General features: G+C 30.1%; 1 protein-coding gene across 2 annotated transcripts in view; it reads right to left on the reverse strand.

Annotated features, from left to right (window-relative positions):
* Positions 1-656: 656 nt before the first annotated feature.
* ptk2ba (protein tyrosine kinase 2 beta, a) overlaps positions 657-15,371 on the reverse strand; it is a 29,572-nt gene continuing 14,857 nt past the window's right edge. Inside the window, exons 20-32 of one of the 2 annotated variants that reach the window (XM_051133012.1) lie at positions 15,100-15,200; positions 14,913-15,002; positions 14,402-14,606; positions 12,621-12,717; positions 12,465-12,521; positions 10,461-10,580; positions 8,233-8,379; positions 7,560-7,595; positions 7,404-7,428; positions 6,643-6,689; positions 4,729-4,863; positions 4,556-4,636; positions 657-2,085 (exon numbers count right to left, since the gene is read on the reverse strand). In XM_051133012.1, coding sequence (XP_050988969.1) covers positions 1,870-2,085; positions 4,556-4,636; positions 4,729-4,863; positions 6,643-6,689; positions 7,404-7,428; positions 7,560-7,595; positions 8,233-8,379; positions 10,461-10,580; positions 12,465-12,521; positions 12,621-12,717; positions 14,402-14,606; positions 14,913-15,002; positions 15,100-15,200 — 1,357 coding nt within the window. In that variant the 3' untranslated portion in view covers positions 657-1,869. The remainder of the gene's footprint in view (positions 2,086-4,555; positions 4,637-4,728; positions 4,864-6,642; positions 6,690-7,403; positions 7,429-7,559; positions 7,596-8,232; positions 8,380-10,460; positions 10,581-12,464; positions 12,522-12,620; positions 12,718-14,401; positions 14,607-14,912; positions 15,003-15,099; positions 15,201-15,371) is intronic. The other variant, XM_051133013.1, reaches the window with a different exon arrangement.

Raw genomic sequence — 15,371 nt, forward strand, 5'->3', positions numbered from 1 at the left:
TTTGATATTGCTGAGGTCGTGCAATTATGCAAGTCGGGTCTGTGAACCGTGCGGGTCAATGACTTTTAAATGGGACCTGAGATAAAAATGACATTTACTATTTGAAATTTTGCTCGTCCGTTTAACTAAAACACTATTTTGTCAAACATGACGAGCAATTAAGGCTTAAATCTTAGGTAACAACTAGGATAGGCCTTTATCTCCTGTAATCAAGAATGAATTGTTACATAAAAATGTCTCAGTCAGTATTAATATAAATGACTCTGTCTGCCAGTCGTATCATTTAACAGCTGTGTGAAAAGTCCCTAAGTGACTAATGATAAATGAGACGATATAAGCGATGTCGCCCTCTGCTGATGATGGTTGTGTAAAACAACTGATTTAATTCAAAGCTAGAAATGTGCAATTAAATTAAAATAATAATTCACAAATTAAATAGGCAATTAAAAATGGTTAAATAAAAAATAATGCAATTTTTAAAAATGTAAAACCTCATGAGATTATTTTATTAAAATTAACATTTAACAAGCTTTCATAATATATATAGTTTAAAATAGTTTTATCAATTTACATTTACACATATCTTGCAATTCTAAGTTTATATTTTACAATTCTGAATTTTTATTTAAAAAAAAGTCAGAATTGCAAGATATTAACACGACTACAAGAAAAAAAGTCAAGCTTGTTTCTGCTATAGGCAAAAAAACTTGCTAATTACCTTCAATAAAAAGAAATGAAAGAATGAATTGAATATGTCAGTTTAACATATTAAAATATTCAACAGGCTAAAAGTGATCTTTGTAATGTACAAATCTTTATTAAATAATCCAAATGACAAATTTCATTAGTTAAAAGGTGAACTCTTAACCAATTTTCAAATTACACTGAAAATACATAAATTTGTTAATATATTTTAATTTTACAGAGACACTAAAAACAACAAACACTAAAACAATCCAATTTTGAGACAAAAGTCTGAATTTCAAGTTTTATACTCCAAACTGTGATACAGAAATGTTAAAAAAATTAAATAATTTTTTTTTTTTTTTTTTTTTTTTTTACATTTTTTTTTGTTTTGTTGTTGAGTTTATATATTGCAATTCAGAATTTTTTGAGTCATAATTAATGTCACAAATATTTAGTAATCCAAATTGACTTGACATTGTATTTCAGTGAGTGGTCAAACAGTGAGCTCTCAATTTATTTTCAAAATATACTGAATATATCACTGCAAGACTGACATTAAATGATTAAAAGTAGTTTTGTGCTTCTAAATCAGTCGTGCTGTATAGATATTCAGGGCTGTCAAATGATTAATCGTGATTAATCGCATCCAAAAGTTTGTTTACATACTATATGTCTGTGTAAATACACACACATACATGTATATATTAAGGAAAAATATTTTATATTCACATAAATATTTTTAAAATATATACATGTATGTGTGTGTATTTATATATACATAATAAATATGCAGAGTAAACACACATATAGTATGTAAACATAAACTTTTATTTTGGATGCGATTAATCGCAATTATTCGTTTGACAGAAATACAAATTATATTGATGTTGCATTTATTTTCTATAAAAACATACTTAGAGAATTAAATAAGTTAATACTCTGACATGACAAAACTGCAAAAGTGTGTTTATTTCCTCTCACAAACTTTCCTGAGATTAAACATCTTTAACTTTCAACCTTGTCAAAATATATCTGAAAACATTCAACGTCGAAAGCACTGCTTTCATTCTCATTCAAAAGCATAAATAAAGCAAAGTGTACCAGGTCATTTACAACTGATTTCATCCTCCAGCTTTCTCATTGGATGACACCGCCCGTCTGACGTCTAATCAGGGCTCAGATCTAGGGTGTGGCGGGTTTGGCCACATTGGCTCGTACTCTGGCCTGGTCCACAGCGTCCAGAAGGTTTTTGGAGTCCATGGCCAGCGTGTGAGCGGCTGTCAGCATCTGTTTCTTACACTCGTCCTTTAGAGACGTGACGGCGTTCTGCTGAGCCAGACGCATCTTGCTGATTAGCTCGGCCAGATCCTTATTCAGCAACTTCTGAGTTCCTTCAATCTGAAGAACAGAGAGTAACCAGAACAACAGGTTATACTTTCTAATGTATATAAAGATTATGGAAGCCTATTTGTGCTATAGATAGATAAACAGATGCTGAATTCTGAGGTTATATCTCACAATTCTGTGTTTGTATCTCACAATTTATACTTTTTTCCTCAGAATTGTGAGTTTAAATCTTACAATTTAGACTTTTATCTCACAATTACAACCAAATAAAAAAAGTCAAGCTTGTTTCTGCTATAGAATTAAAAATAGGTAAGGTACTTGTGACTTGTTATCTCACCATTATGACTTTTTCTAGCAATTTTGAATTAATTTCAGAATTCATATCCTACTTTATTCTACTTTTTTTTTCCGGAATTGCACATTTTATTTCGCAATTCAGACTTTTATCTCAGTTCTGAGAAAAAAATTAACTCACAATTGCGAGAAAAAAAAAAAAATGTGCAATGTGAAAATAAAACAAAAAAAAACAGAAAAGGTAAATTGCAATCAAATAATCAAAATGTAAATTAGTGATCTATTTTGAACTATATATATTATGGAAGCTTATTTCCAAGGCTGTTTTTTTCCCCAAATCTGAGTTTTTATCTTGTAATTCTGAGTTTACAGAAATCCTCAGAGCTGCATGGAAAAAGTCAAAATTGTGAGATAAAAATGTGCTATTTTTTATTTTTTGGAAATAAGTTTTCATAATATACATAGTTCAAAATAGTTCACTAATTTACATTTGGATTATTTTTCTTAGAATTGCATGTTTATATCTTTCAATTCAGAGTTTACATCTCATTTTATAAAAATGTCAGAATTACAAGACATTAACACGACTGCAAGAAAAAGTCAAGCTTGTTTCTGCTATATAAAAATAAAAATAATAAATAGGAAAAAAAACCCTCACAATTCACTTTGAATGAAATTAAATTAAATGAACAAATGATGTTGTTAAATTGAGACATTTTATCTAACAATTCTTACCATTTTTTCTCCCAATTCTTAGTTTTACCTTGTAATTCTGAGTTTATAGAAATTCTCAGAATTGCGTTTTTGGAATTTTTGGAAATAAGCTTCCATAACATATAAAGTTAAAAATATTAGTTATTATTAACATAGGCAAAAAAAAAGAGAGAGCGAGAAAAGGAAAGAAAAAAAAACCCTGAATTTTCAGATAAAAACCTGCTATTTAACTTGAATGAAATTAATTGAAAAAAAAAAAGTCATTCTGTTTCAGAATTGCGTTTTTTGGAATTTTTGCATTTTTTTTTTTTAATAAGATTCCATAATATATAAAGTTCAAAATAGTTCACTAATTTACATTTTGATTATTTTTCTTTGAATTGCATGATTATATCTTGCTATTCTGATTTTATATCTCACAATTCTGACTTTATATCTTTGAATTATAAGAAATGTCAGAGTTACAAGACTGCAAGAAAAAAGAAAAGTCATGCTTGTTTCTGCTATAGGCCTTCCAAAAAAAAAAAAAGAAAGAAATTAAATAAATTTCAGATAGAAACTAGCTATTTACCTTGAATGAAATGAAAGAATAAAGTTGTTAATTTGAGATTTTATATCTAACAATTCTGACTATTTACTCCCAATTTTGAGTTTTTATCTTGTAATTCTGAGTTTATAGAAATTCTCAGAATTGCATGGAAAAATGTCAGAATTGTTAGATAAAAAGTTGCAATTACCTTTTTAATTTTTTTTGGAAATAAGCTTCCATAATATATATAGTTTAAAATAGTTCGCTAATTTACATCTTTTACATCTAGTTTATATCTTGCAATTCTGACTTTTTATCTTGGAATTCTAAGAAAAAAAATGTTAAGACTGCAAGAAAAAAGTCAAGATTTTTTCTGGTATAGGCAAAAAAAAAAAAAAAAAAAGGACAGAAAAGGTAAACTGGAAAAAAAAGAATTTTCAGATAAAAAAATTGCTAATTACCTTGAATGAAATAAAATGAAAATGTGAAAGTTAAATTAAGACTTTACCTTGTAATTCTGAGTTTATAGATATTCTCAGACTTGCATGGAAAAATGTCAAAAGTATGACATAAAAAGTTGCAATTAAATTTTTAATTTTTTGGGGGGGAAATAAGCTTCCATAATATATAGTTCATAATAGTTTAATAATTTACATTTGGATTATTTCTCTTAGAATTGCATGTTTATATCTTTGTTATATAGAAAGAAAAGTCAGAATTCCAAGATATTAACACAACTGCACGAAAAAAGTCGAGCTTGTTTCTGCTATAGGCAAAAAAAAAAAAAAAAAAAAAAAAAAAAAAAACAGAAAAGGTAAATTACAAAAAAAATTTTTAATTATCTTTTTCATTTTTTTTAAAAAAAAGCTTTACCTTTTTTTTTTTTTTTAATTTAAAAAAATCTCACGATTTGGAATAAGCTTCCACAATACAGCACAAAATAGTTCACTAATTCACAATAGCTTTAGTTTGCCAATGCTTTACCTCTGTTCTGATGGACTCATGTAGAGTGGGAAGGATGTCGTCAACACTGTTGATTAGACTGCGCAACGTCATTCCTACCGACTGCCAAAAAAGACAATAATGACCTTACCGAACACAGAAACACGACTCCAAACAGTAAGCATTAAGAAATACAATGTTTAAAGTCGCCGTACCTTCACCACATTGACATACTCTGAGGCTGGTAATGTGTTGACATCGTTCTTCAGCTGCACCACGACCTTCACCATCTCCATCACGTTATGATAAACCATGTCATCCGTGCGGTCCAGTTCTGCTGTGGGCGCCGGCTACGATGACCAGAATAAGTCAGTGTTAATACATGCAGCTAATTACTGCATTTAATGTTCATGCATGGATTTTATTAGATGAAATCATGAGAATCTTTCTTGCATTGTGATTTAAACCATTTCTGTGTTTATTACTATTTTTGATAAATAGTCCTAATAATATAATATGAAAAATTAAGATATTATAATAATTTTATTACTTTTTGTTCAAATTTAGAAATAGGTTTTGTTTTTATACTTTCAGTTTTCATTTTAATTTTAGTTAACATTTTTGTCAGTTTGTTGTTTAAAAAAAAATCATACAAATGAAATTAAAAGCTGCAACAGTACATAAATATTAATAAAATACTACACTGATATGAATAACTCAATATATGAAATATTTTGAATTATTCTTGTATTCGTTTTTGTGAATATTTAGAATTAGCTTTTTAAAATAATTTTACTTTTTATTTTAATTTTAGTTCACATTTTAGTCTGTTGTTAAAAAACTTAAGAAAAATAAAAGCTATAATTAAAAGCTACAATATTTAGAATTGGCTTTTATTTTTAGTTTTAATTTTAGTTAACACTTCAGTCAGTTTTAATGAAAATAAAATTTAAATTATAATTAAAAGCTATAATTAAAAGCTAGTCAATGCTTTTCTGAAACTGAAAGTGGTCTGCAATTCGATTTCAGAGCTTTAGCAGTTTTTATTTTAATATTTTCAGTTTTCATTTTAAATTAAGTTGTTTTTGTCATTTTTACCATTATTTAATTTTCACCATTATTAAATATTTCTATTTAGCTTTTTAGCGTTTTAGTCATTTTAGTACTTAAATTTAAACTTATTTTAGTTAGTAACCAAGACAACATTTCTCATGTTCAATATTTAAGTTTGTTTTTTATCTAACATTTATATTTTACTTTATTTCAGCTGTTTCAATTTCACATTTATTATTTAAGATTTAATTAATGATAAAAACACTGGTACAGGATAAAAAAAAATTGGCCAATTATCCTTGTTATAGGCTGTAAATGTATAAATAACTTCAATTATTCAAAGATAATTACAACCTTTAGGAGTATTATTTGCATTTTAATGGCCTTAATGATAACAGATATGGAATAAAAGATTATTATTATTAATATTTTTAACAGTTTATAGCTGTTTTATAGTTTTTTTATTCCATTGGGTCTTATTTAAATAATTTTTTTCTGTTTTTTATTTTTTATTTTATTTATTTTTTAACATAAACTTAAAAATGAGATAAATATTTCAGTGTTTTACTTTTTTCCAGTTAATGTTTATATTTTATAATTAAAACTTTTTTAATGTACTATAATAATCCTGAAGGATGTATGTTGAACTTCTTAAAAAAAAAAAAGTCAGCAGTCTATTTTATTTACTCCCTAAAGCCATTTTTCTCTCATTTGCTGCTGCTGACCAAAGCTACTATTAGACACTGCATACAGCAGCTCGGAGACAGGAGATCAGTTTCATTTCGGCTTCACCGAGGCTGAAGTCTGAAGATTGGTTGAGAGGGAATGTCAGGAGAAAAAAACCCTCGCTTATCCTCTTTCTACTGAGCCATTATCAAGGTGAGCTCACAAGGCCCAAAGCTCATCAGGTTTTAGTCACAGAGCTCCCAGTAAAAACCGCCGCTTTGATTGCTGCCATCTGCTCGTCTGGAAACTTCCAAAGGACGGCTGACACCTTTACTGAGCGGCTTCAAAAAGAGATCAGAAGTCTCTGCTGGCCTTCAGCCCATCCCTAACCGCATTAAAACCACAATTACCTGAGCGGACACCCGCGGGGGCTTCTCTGGAGGAGCCTGGGAAGGAGCTGAGAGAAACGCAGCAAAACACAAAGTCAAAAGACAGAAGAAGATGTGATCATTAAGATAACAATGGCTATTGACTGAAATATGAAAGAGTAAAGGAATAGATCATGAACAGGTGCACTGTTATTGTTAAATAAAACTACTGCAAATCATTTTTGGTAACTGAAATGAACTTGAAATTAAATAAAATGTCAATATTAAAGGAAGAACAAACTTTAAAAACTTACATGAAAATTAGAAAAGTTGTCATGGCAAGTAAGTGAAATAAAATAGGTTTCATTTGAAATACTACAACTAAATAAATAAAAAGCATAATATATAATTATTATAAAATAATATATTAATAAAAATAATATAAATTAAAGAAAAATAAGAACAAATTACAAAAGCACATAAAATAATTCAAAAGTATTAAAAACAGAAATATTACACTAAAAGCTAAATAAAAGCTATAATAGCACATAAATAATACTAAAATATTAATACTGATCAATGCACCAGTTTCTGAAACTGAAAATTCTTAAAAAAAAAAAAAAAAAAAATATATATATATATATATATATATATATATATTTTTTTTTTTTTTTTTTTAGCAATTACTTCAGAAGAGCTCATTTAATAGCTTTAAATTAAAAAAAAAAAAAAACATACAGGTTTTAATGACGCATTTGAATAAATGACGACAATTCTGATTTTGGGTGTTAAAATGAACTGACCTTGGCTTGTCTCATTTTCTGACATCTACAATAAAGAAAAGGATGTTAATGTTGTATAATAAAAGTGCATAACAGTGGAAGACAAATAGTAAAAATAAGACTAATATTTAAATAAAGTATTTTAAATAAAGTATTATATTAAATATAGTATTTTACCACTTTAGCCTTTGTGTCATCGTTGGCAAATGGATCCTAAAAGAGAAACAGCAGCATGAAGATGAACATAAGGTCAACATGAAATAGTGAAGCCTATTTTACTTCCATAATGTGACGTATTTAAGACCGAAATCCAAACACTCTCAGAAAAAAAAAGGTTCAATAGCTTGTCACTGGCGTGGTACCATTTGAAAAGGTACTAATATGTGCCGTTTAGATACTAATAAGTACACTTTATGTACTAATATGTACCTTTAAGGTACTTATATGCACATTTTAGGGATAAATAAGGTACCAAGGTGTACCTTTTGAATAAGGCACTGCCCCAGTGACACCTTTTGTACCTTTTTTTCTCTCAGAGTGTGGGGAGAGGAAACGTCAGTCAAAAATAATGACATTTCAGTGAAGGAGCAAGTCATTACTTTTTGTTTACAGATTAGAAAGGCTAATATTGTCTTCTTCTGAATAACATGCACTGATTAATCATGCATCATATTATCAGTAGACTGTAAATAAGATCAATTTGGCCTTGAAGTTATTAAATTTCACAGTGTTTTTGAATTCCACTCTGCTGAGCAGAGCAATTGTTTCTCTAAATCTAAACTCATTGTAATGATCCCAGCGAGGATTGCACGCTGCTCGTCTTTGACGAGAGACGCTACTGATGACTAACCAGAAGCTTCTCTTCTTTCTCCAGCCACTTGTTGTCCTCCAGCATTTCCTGTTTCTGCCTCCTTAAAGTTTCCTGCACATGCTGCCTCTCCATTTCCCACAGCCGCTGGGTGTCTTCCTTACTGTTGGGCTCCAGCAAACCTCGCTCCTTCACAAACACACACAAACATGTGCTGACATGTACTGAGGATGAATAAAGCAATCACATTATATGACCTCATGAAATAAACTGAAGTTTTTGTATGTGTGTTATCATTAAGGCCGTAAATATGCTAATAGTACACTTGAAATGTATGCGTTGACACCTTTAAAAAGGAAACTGGGCCAAAAGCTTGTGTTATCGTTAATTAAAACCTTAAACTTTAATGTTAATTTCTATTGAAAATGAAATCCAGATGAAATAAAATACAAATATAGATAAAAACTTAACCTGAACAAAAATAAAAATTAAAATTAAAAATTAAAATAAATAAAAAATTTAAAAAGGCTATAATAGTGAATATATAATAACTGATCAATGCATCAAATAGTAAAATTAATATAAATAAAAGCTAAATAGAAATATTTAATAACACACACACATAAAATTAAAATGAAAACTGAAAAAGTAAAATAAAAGCTAATTCAAAATATTACACCAATAAAATAGTAAATAATAAATAATAAACTAAAATAACACTGATCAATGCACCAGTGATCAATTAAGTAATAAAATTACTAAAATTAATATGAATTACAGCTAAACAGAAATATTTAATAACAAAGTCACTAAACCCTCAACTGAAATTAAAATGAAAACAAAAAATATAAAAATAAAAGCTAATTCAAAATATTAATAAATACTACATAAATAATCCAAAAAACAAGTAAATGCATGAAATTTTTATTGAAGTACTAAAATTACTTTAAATAATATGAATTAAAGCTAAACAAAGTTACTAAACCCTCAAATAAAATGAAAACAGAAAATATAAAAATAAAAGCTAATTCAAAATATTAATAAATACTACATAAATAATTAAAAAAACACAGGCCACTGTATCAAATTTTAGTTGAAGTACTAAAATTAATATGCATTAAAGCTAAACTGAAATATTTAATAAAGTGACTAAAACCCTCAACTAAAATTAAAGCGAAAAAAAGAAAATATTAAAATAAAAGCTAATTCAAAATATTAACGAATATTATATAAATAATCAAAAACACAAAAATGTATATAAAATTAAAGTACTTAATAAAAATACTTCATAAAAATAAAAGCAGAAAATTACTCAAACTAAAATTAAAACGACTAAAATATAAAAACAGCTCATTTTAAATATCAGTACATATTAAAATACACAAACAGTATTAAAATACCACTATCTTGCACTACATAACATACACCTCAATGCAGCTGGACAAAGAAACCTTTGCCAAACACATAAATACAAATGTAAATGTAGTGAATTCAAACATCCCTCTTCTTGAATTATATCAGGTAGCAAACCATGGTTAATCTGTGCGTGTTTTCTTGTGGTAACAATTGTTTGTCACAATTTATAATTTCCTTTGTCAGCCATGAATAGATTTCAAAGGAAGTGGCTGCGATTCATTCATTACGAAAGAGTCTTTTTTCAGCTATGGTTCAAGCTGTCGTAGGTGGTTTTAACAGACTATGATGTAAACTAATGGCACTTTGCCACTTAAAAAAAAAAAAAAACATAATGATCCTTTTAGTATATATCCACCTGCAACTTCCTGTTTCAACAGAAAATACATCAAGATGGGGAAAGTAAATTGTGCAATGCACATACTTAACATACTTAGTTCAAGGAATAGTTTACTCACAAATGAAAATGTGCAGGAAATGTATTTATATAAGATGTAGATGAGTTTGTTTCTTCACGGAAGCGGATTGGAGAAATGTAGCATTGGGTGAATGGGTGCCGTCAGAATGATGGATCTCTTTCTTACAGAGACACAGCTTTTGGCTTCACAAGATGTTAACTGATGGACTGGAGTGGGGTGGAGTGGTGAGCTGTTTGGATGCTCATTCTGACGGCACCCATTCACCCGCTGGAGGATCCGCTGGTGAGCAAGTGATGCTACATTTCTCCAAATCTGATGAAGAAACAAACTCTTGAGGGCATATAAATCATCAGAAAGATTTTATTTATGGCTGAACTATTCCTTTAAACGCACATGAGCTTGTTTGTTTGCAGTACTGAAGGCAGGTGGTGCTCTTACCCCCATACTGCAACGGCGCGGGGACGCCGGCAAGGTCAGCGTACAGCCGGACGCGAGCACAGAGCGCCAGTCTGGTGGGCTGGCGAGGACTGACGAACTTACGCGCAGAGAATCGGGCAGCTGGAAAGTTGGCCGTGCAAGCGAGAACACACAGACGAGCACAACTAAACCACACGGTAAAACATATTCACACAATGACATGCATAACATGGCGGTTTTGAGTGCAAGCGCAGAAAAGCAGGCTGAAACCACAGTTGCTGGAAATGGTGTGACTTGACCTACATAGACGTGACCAACGTAAAGCTGCTTCATAGTTTATAGTTAAGGTCTGCTAATTTTTAATTCATCAAACACTGAGTCAAATACATTGTTTAGAGACTGCATTGCTCAGGGGACATAATTGAAGTTTCTCTTGATATTCTTTGGTGAAACAGAAACAGACATAAATAAGGCTTAGAAATGAAAGACACCATGATGGACACCAGCTGAGTGTTTAAAGGAGAAGTTCATTTTCACAACAAAAATTTACAGATAATTTACCTATCCCCTTGTCATCCAAGATGTTCATGTCTTCCTTTCTTCAGTCGTAAAGAAATTATGTTTTTTGAGGAAAACATTTCAGGATTTCTCTCCATATAGTGGACTTCTAAGGTGCCCCCGAGTTCGAACTTCCAAAATGCAGTTTCAATTCAGCTTCGAAGGGCTCTAAACTATCCCTGCTGAGAAAGATGGGTCTAATCTAGCAAAACAATCTGTTATTTTATACAAAAAAATTACAATTTATATACTTTTTAACCTCAAATGCTCGTCTTGTCTCTGTGTATTCCGGTTCATGACAGTTAGGGTACGTCTAAAAACTCGTATCTCATTTTCTCCAATTTCAAAATCTCTGTTTTACCTTTGTAAAATGCCAATGCTTTGTTTGAGCTGCTTTGCATGTTCACTTTGTAAACACTGGGTCGGCATTTCTGCAGCGATGTAGGATGATTTTGAAATTGGATCACAGTATTGAAATTGCATACATATAGATATTGTGTACTTTCACAATTTAACTGCTTCTATTCTAGAACATTTGTGGTTATCAAAATATAAAAATATGTTAGACACACAATGGCAAAACTGCAGCGGCACGTCTAGAAGAACTCGCAGCTATCTGATATCACACACACTGGATGTGTCGCGTTCAATTCAAGCGGCGGTCTACAAGACTTTATTTGATCACCAAACAGGCAAAAATATACTGCTGTCCTTTCGCCACTAATGCAGCATCTAGTCAACAAATTCATCGCTTGGTAATGACATGAACACATGAACTACAGTATACTGTGCACACCGTTTTATTGTTGATGTTTTAAATCTGCCTTTGAAGTGCCTGCTCTGTGCAGCGCGCGGTGTCACGCGTCTAAACAAATGGCACGTGCTGTCAGTGCTTTCTGCCACTACAGGCAGAAAAACAAAGTAGCTGTAAAACAAAGACTATAGGGACTTTGCTGTATAATGACGACTTTCTCAGCCGCTCCAGCAACGGACTCAACCCGGAAAAAACTATCAGCATGGATTTTTGCAGATAACTGCCAATCAAAACAATACATCGGTCGACCTCTATTAAAAAGTATATAAGTTGTCCATTTTTAACCAATCTTTTCACTAGATAAGAGCCTTCTTCCTTAGCTAGGATCATTTAGAGCTCTTTAAAGCTGCATTTAAACTGCATTTTGGAAGTTCAAACTCACAGGCACCATAGAAGTCCATTATATGGAGAGAAATCCTGAAATATTTTCCTCAAAAACTATTTGTTTACGACTGAAGAAAGAAAGCCATGAACATTTTGGATGAGTACATTATCTGTAAATTTTTGTTCTGGAAGTGAACTTCTCCTTTAATCTTGGGAGAATTTGATGAGAAACATTTGAGTTCATATTAGATCATTTATTTATCACAGCAAAGAGGTTGCATTTTGTGCATTTTAAGCAATTACAGACTTAATAGGAGGAAAAGAATCACCTGGAGATGTAGACGTGGATTGAGAGTGCTGAAACCTGATGGTTTGATTCTTGACGGCTTTTTACAAGAACCAGAATGAAGATGAACAGAAAAAGAGTATGATAAATAGTACGAAAATAACGGCATGAAAAAAACAGACAGTGAAAAGACAAACACCTTTGGTGGAGCATCAGTAAATGGGGTTATATTTACGGAGCGTGGTCTGTTTCTTAGCTCCTCCTTCTCCACTTCCTTCTCCATTTTATGAACATCACTGTAGGGAGCAAACAGAAACACTTCATGTTACAGTTTTGTATTGTTTTTTATTGTTATTATTATTTTTTTGTATGTTGTTATTTTAATTTACATTAACATTTTTTTATATTTAATTGAATATTTTTTTTATAAAAATGTATATGATTGATTTTAATTTTTTATTATTATTTACAATTTTAACATTTATTAATTGTACCATTTTATGTTATTTTAAATATCAATCTTTCCCACAATGTCTACTTACAGTATTAGACAGTTTGTATTGTTTTCAAATTATGTACATTTATTTTATTTTTAAAAATATTTTTGTATTATTTACATCTTATTTCTTGTTTATTTTATTATATTTTTATATTTAACTGTTTTGAATTTTTATTTTGTATTTACATTTTTATTTTTAACCAATTTTAATATTACATTTATTTAAAATATATAAATTAGTATATATTTAATATTCATTTTTTATATTCACCTTTCCCTCAAAGTCCACTTACATTGTTAGTCAGTTTACATTGTCATTTATTGTTATTATTTACATGTTTTTTTTAAATATTTTTATTAGAATTATTTTTTTTTCTATTTTATTTATTATTTTACATTTACTTTATTTTATTTTAACTTTTTTATTGTTTTACTAGCATTGACACTTTTATTGTTTATATTTATTTATTTATTAATATTTACATTTTTACATTTTTTACATTCAGGAGTTTTTAACTTTTTATTATTATTTCCATTTTTATTTAATTGTTTTTACCATTTATTTTATTATTAATTTTATTCTTGTTTACATGCTTTACATAATTGTTCTGAATTTGTATGACCATTTTAATATTTGTTTATATTCTTTTTTTTACATTTTGATTGTACTCTATTGTATTCACCTTTCCCTCAAAGTCCACTTACATTGTTAGTCAGATTGCATTGTTATTCATTATAAATTATTATTTACATGTTTATTTTTATTGTTATTTACATTATTTTTATTGTTATATTAGCATTGGCATTATATAAAATTATTTATATAATTTTTATATTTTATTTTATTTCTTAAATAGGTTTTTAATGATCATTTACATGAAATTGTGTAGTTTACATGCATTATGTTGTTTTATTACATATTTTAAAAAAGTTTATTTATTATTATTATTTACATTTTTTTACTTTTAAATATTAATCTTTCCCACAATGCCCACTTATAGTGTAGTATTATTATTATATACATTTTGTTTTTCAATATTTTGTATTATTAACATTTGCACTTTTTTGTTTAACATTTTTTATTATTTTATTTTTACATTTTTATATTTTTTACATTTTCACAACTGTTTTTAATTTTATAATGTTTATTGTTTTATTAGCATTATTATTTTTTTATTTACATTATTTATTTATTTTTTAATAGGTATTTTAATTATCATTTACATTTGTAATTTATCAGTTTTTAATATTAATTTTTTCCCCTTTGATGTCCAATTACAGTAATAGTCAAGATCATAATTTGCTTTTCACTGATGAGTTTCTGATGAGCTCCGTTGATGTGTACATGTTGGTAATTTGTGGAAATTTTAACACCTTTGTTTAAATAAATGCAGTTTTAACACCTTAGTTTCAATAAATGCTCTATTTTGGGTTAGAGTTAGCACTCTGACAACTGACAACCCAGGGCAACAGTGACGTACCTCAGCTTGCACACAAGCTCGGTGAAGCTGGGTCTCTCACGGGGGCTGTAGGCCCAGCAGCGGGTCATGAGGGAGTAAAGTGTCGGTGGGCACCGCTCGGGTTTGGGCAGACGGACGCCCTGCTCCAGCTGGTTTATCACATCCTTGTTTTCCAGCCAGAAGAACGGCTGCTGACCTCCACTCATAATCTCCCACATGCAAACCGCTGAAAGGAGAAGCACAGAAAACCGTCATGAATCAGGAACCATAAACTGCTTTACAAATTCATTGCAAAATGCATGGCATTGTGAAAGATTTGGTTCTTCACAGGAAACGGCAACAAGAAGACAACAGGAAATAGGAATTCACACCATGATGACGCTTGGTGACGCGAAAAATCCTCACGATTGCATTGATCTTTTGCCTTATGTGGTCAAAACACTGACTCAGCTTTGAAAAGATCGCACTGCACTTTGTAGAAGTGACATAACACGCCGTGCATGTTTAAACGCATTAATCTCACGTCACTAACCAAACATCCAGACATCACTCGCCGAGGTAAAGCGTCTGAAGTTGATGGACTCTGGCGCCATCCATTTGATAGGTAATCGAGTCACAGAGGCTTCAGAGAAAGAAAAAAAAACAGTGTTATTTGACAGCACTTGGCATATTAGACTCAAACTGCAAGTTAAAAACAGACTAGTCAGCCTTCGTCTTGCCTTTGTAATACTCCTCCTCTTCTATGTATCGGGACAAGCCGAAGTCTCCCAGTTTCACACAGTCCGGTGTGGCGACCAGCACGTTTCTCACAGCAATGTCCCTGATGAAAAAAGGCTGAAATGAATAACTTGATTATGTGTGCCACTAAAATAGGTGCTGTACAACCACACGTATGAAATATAGATGACTATCAGAAAGGAGATGTGAAGACATCTACAAGCCAGTGCAGTTTAACTTTTAATGTATGCGTGAGTTGTGGGAGGGCAAGTCT

Source organism: Labeo rohita, chromosome 17, assembly GCF_022985175.1.
Source record: "Labeo rohita strain BAU-BD-2019 chromosome 17, IGBB_LRoh.1.0, whole genome shotgun sequence".
NCBI classification, from domain to species: domain Eukaryota; kingdom Metazoa; phylum Chordata; class Actinopteri; order Cypriniformes; family Cyprinidae; genus Labeo; species Labeo rohita.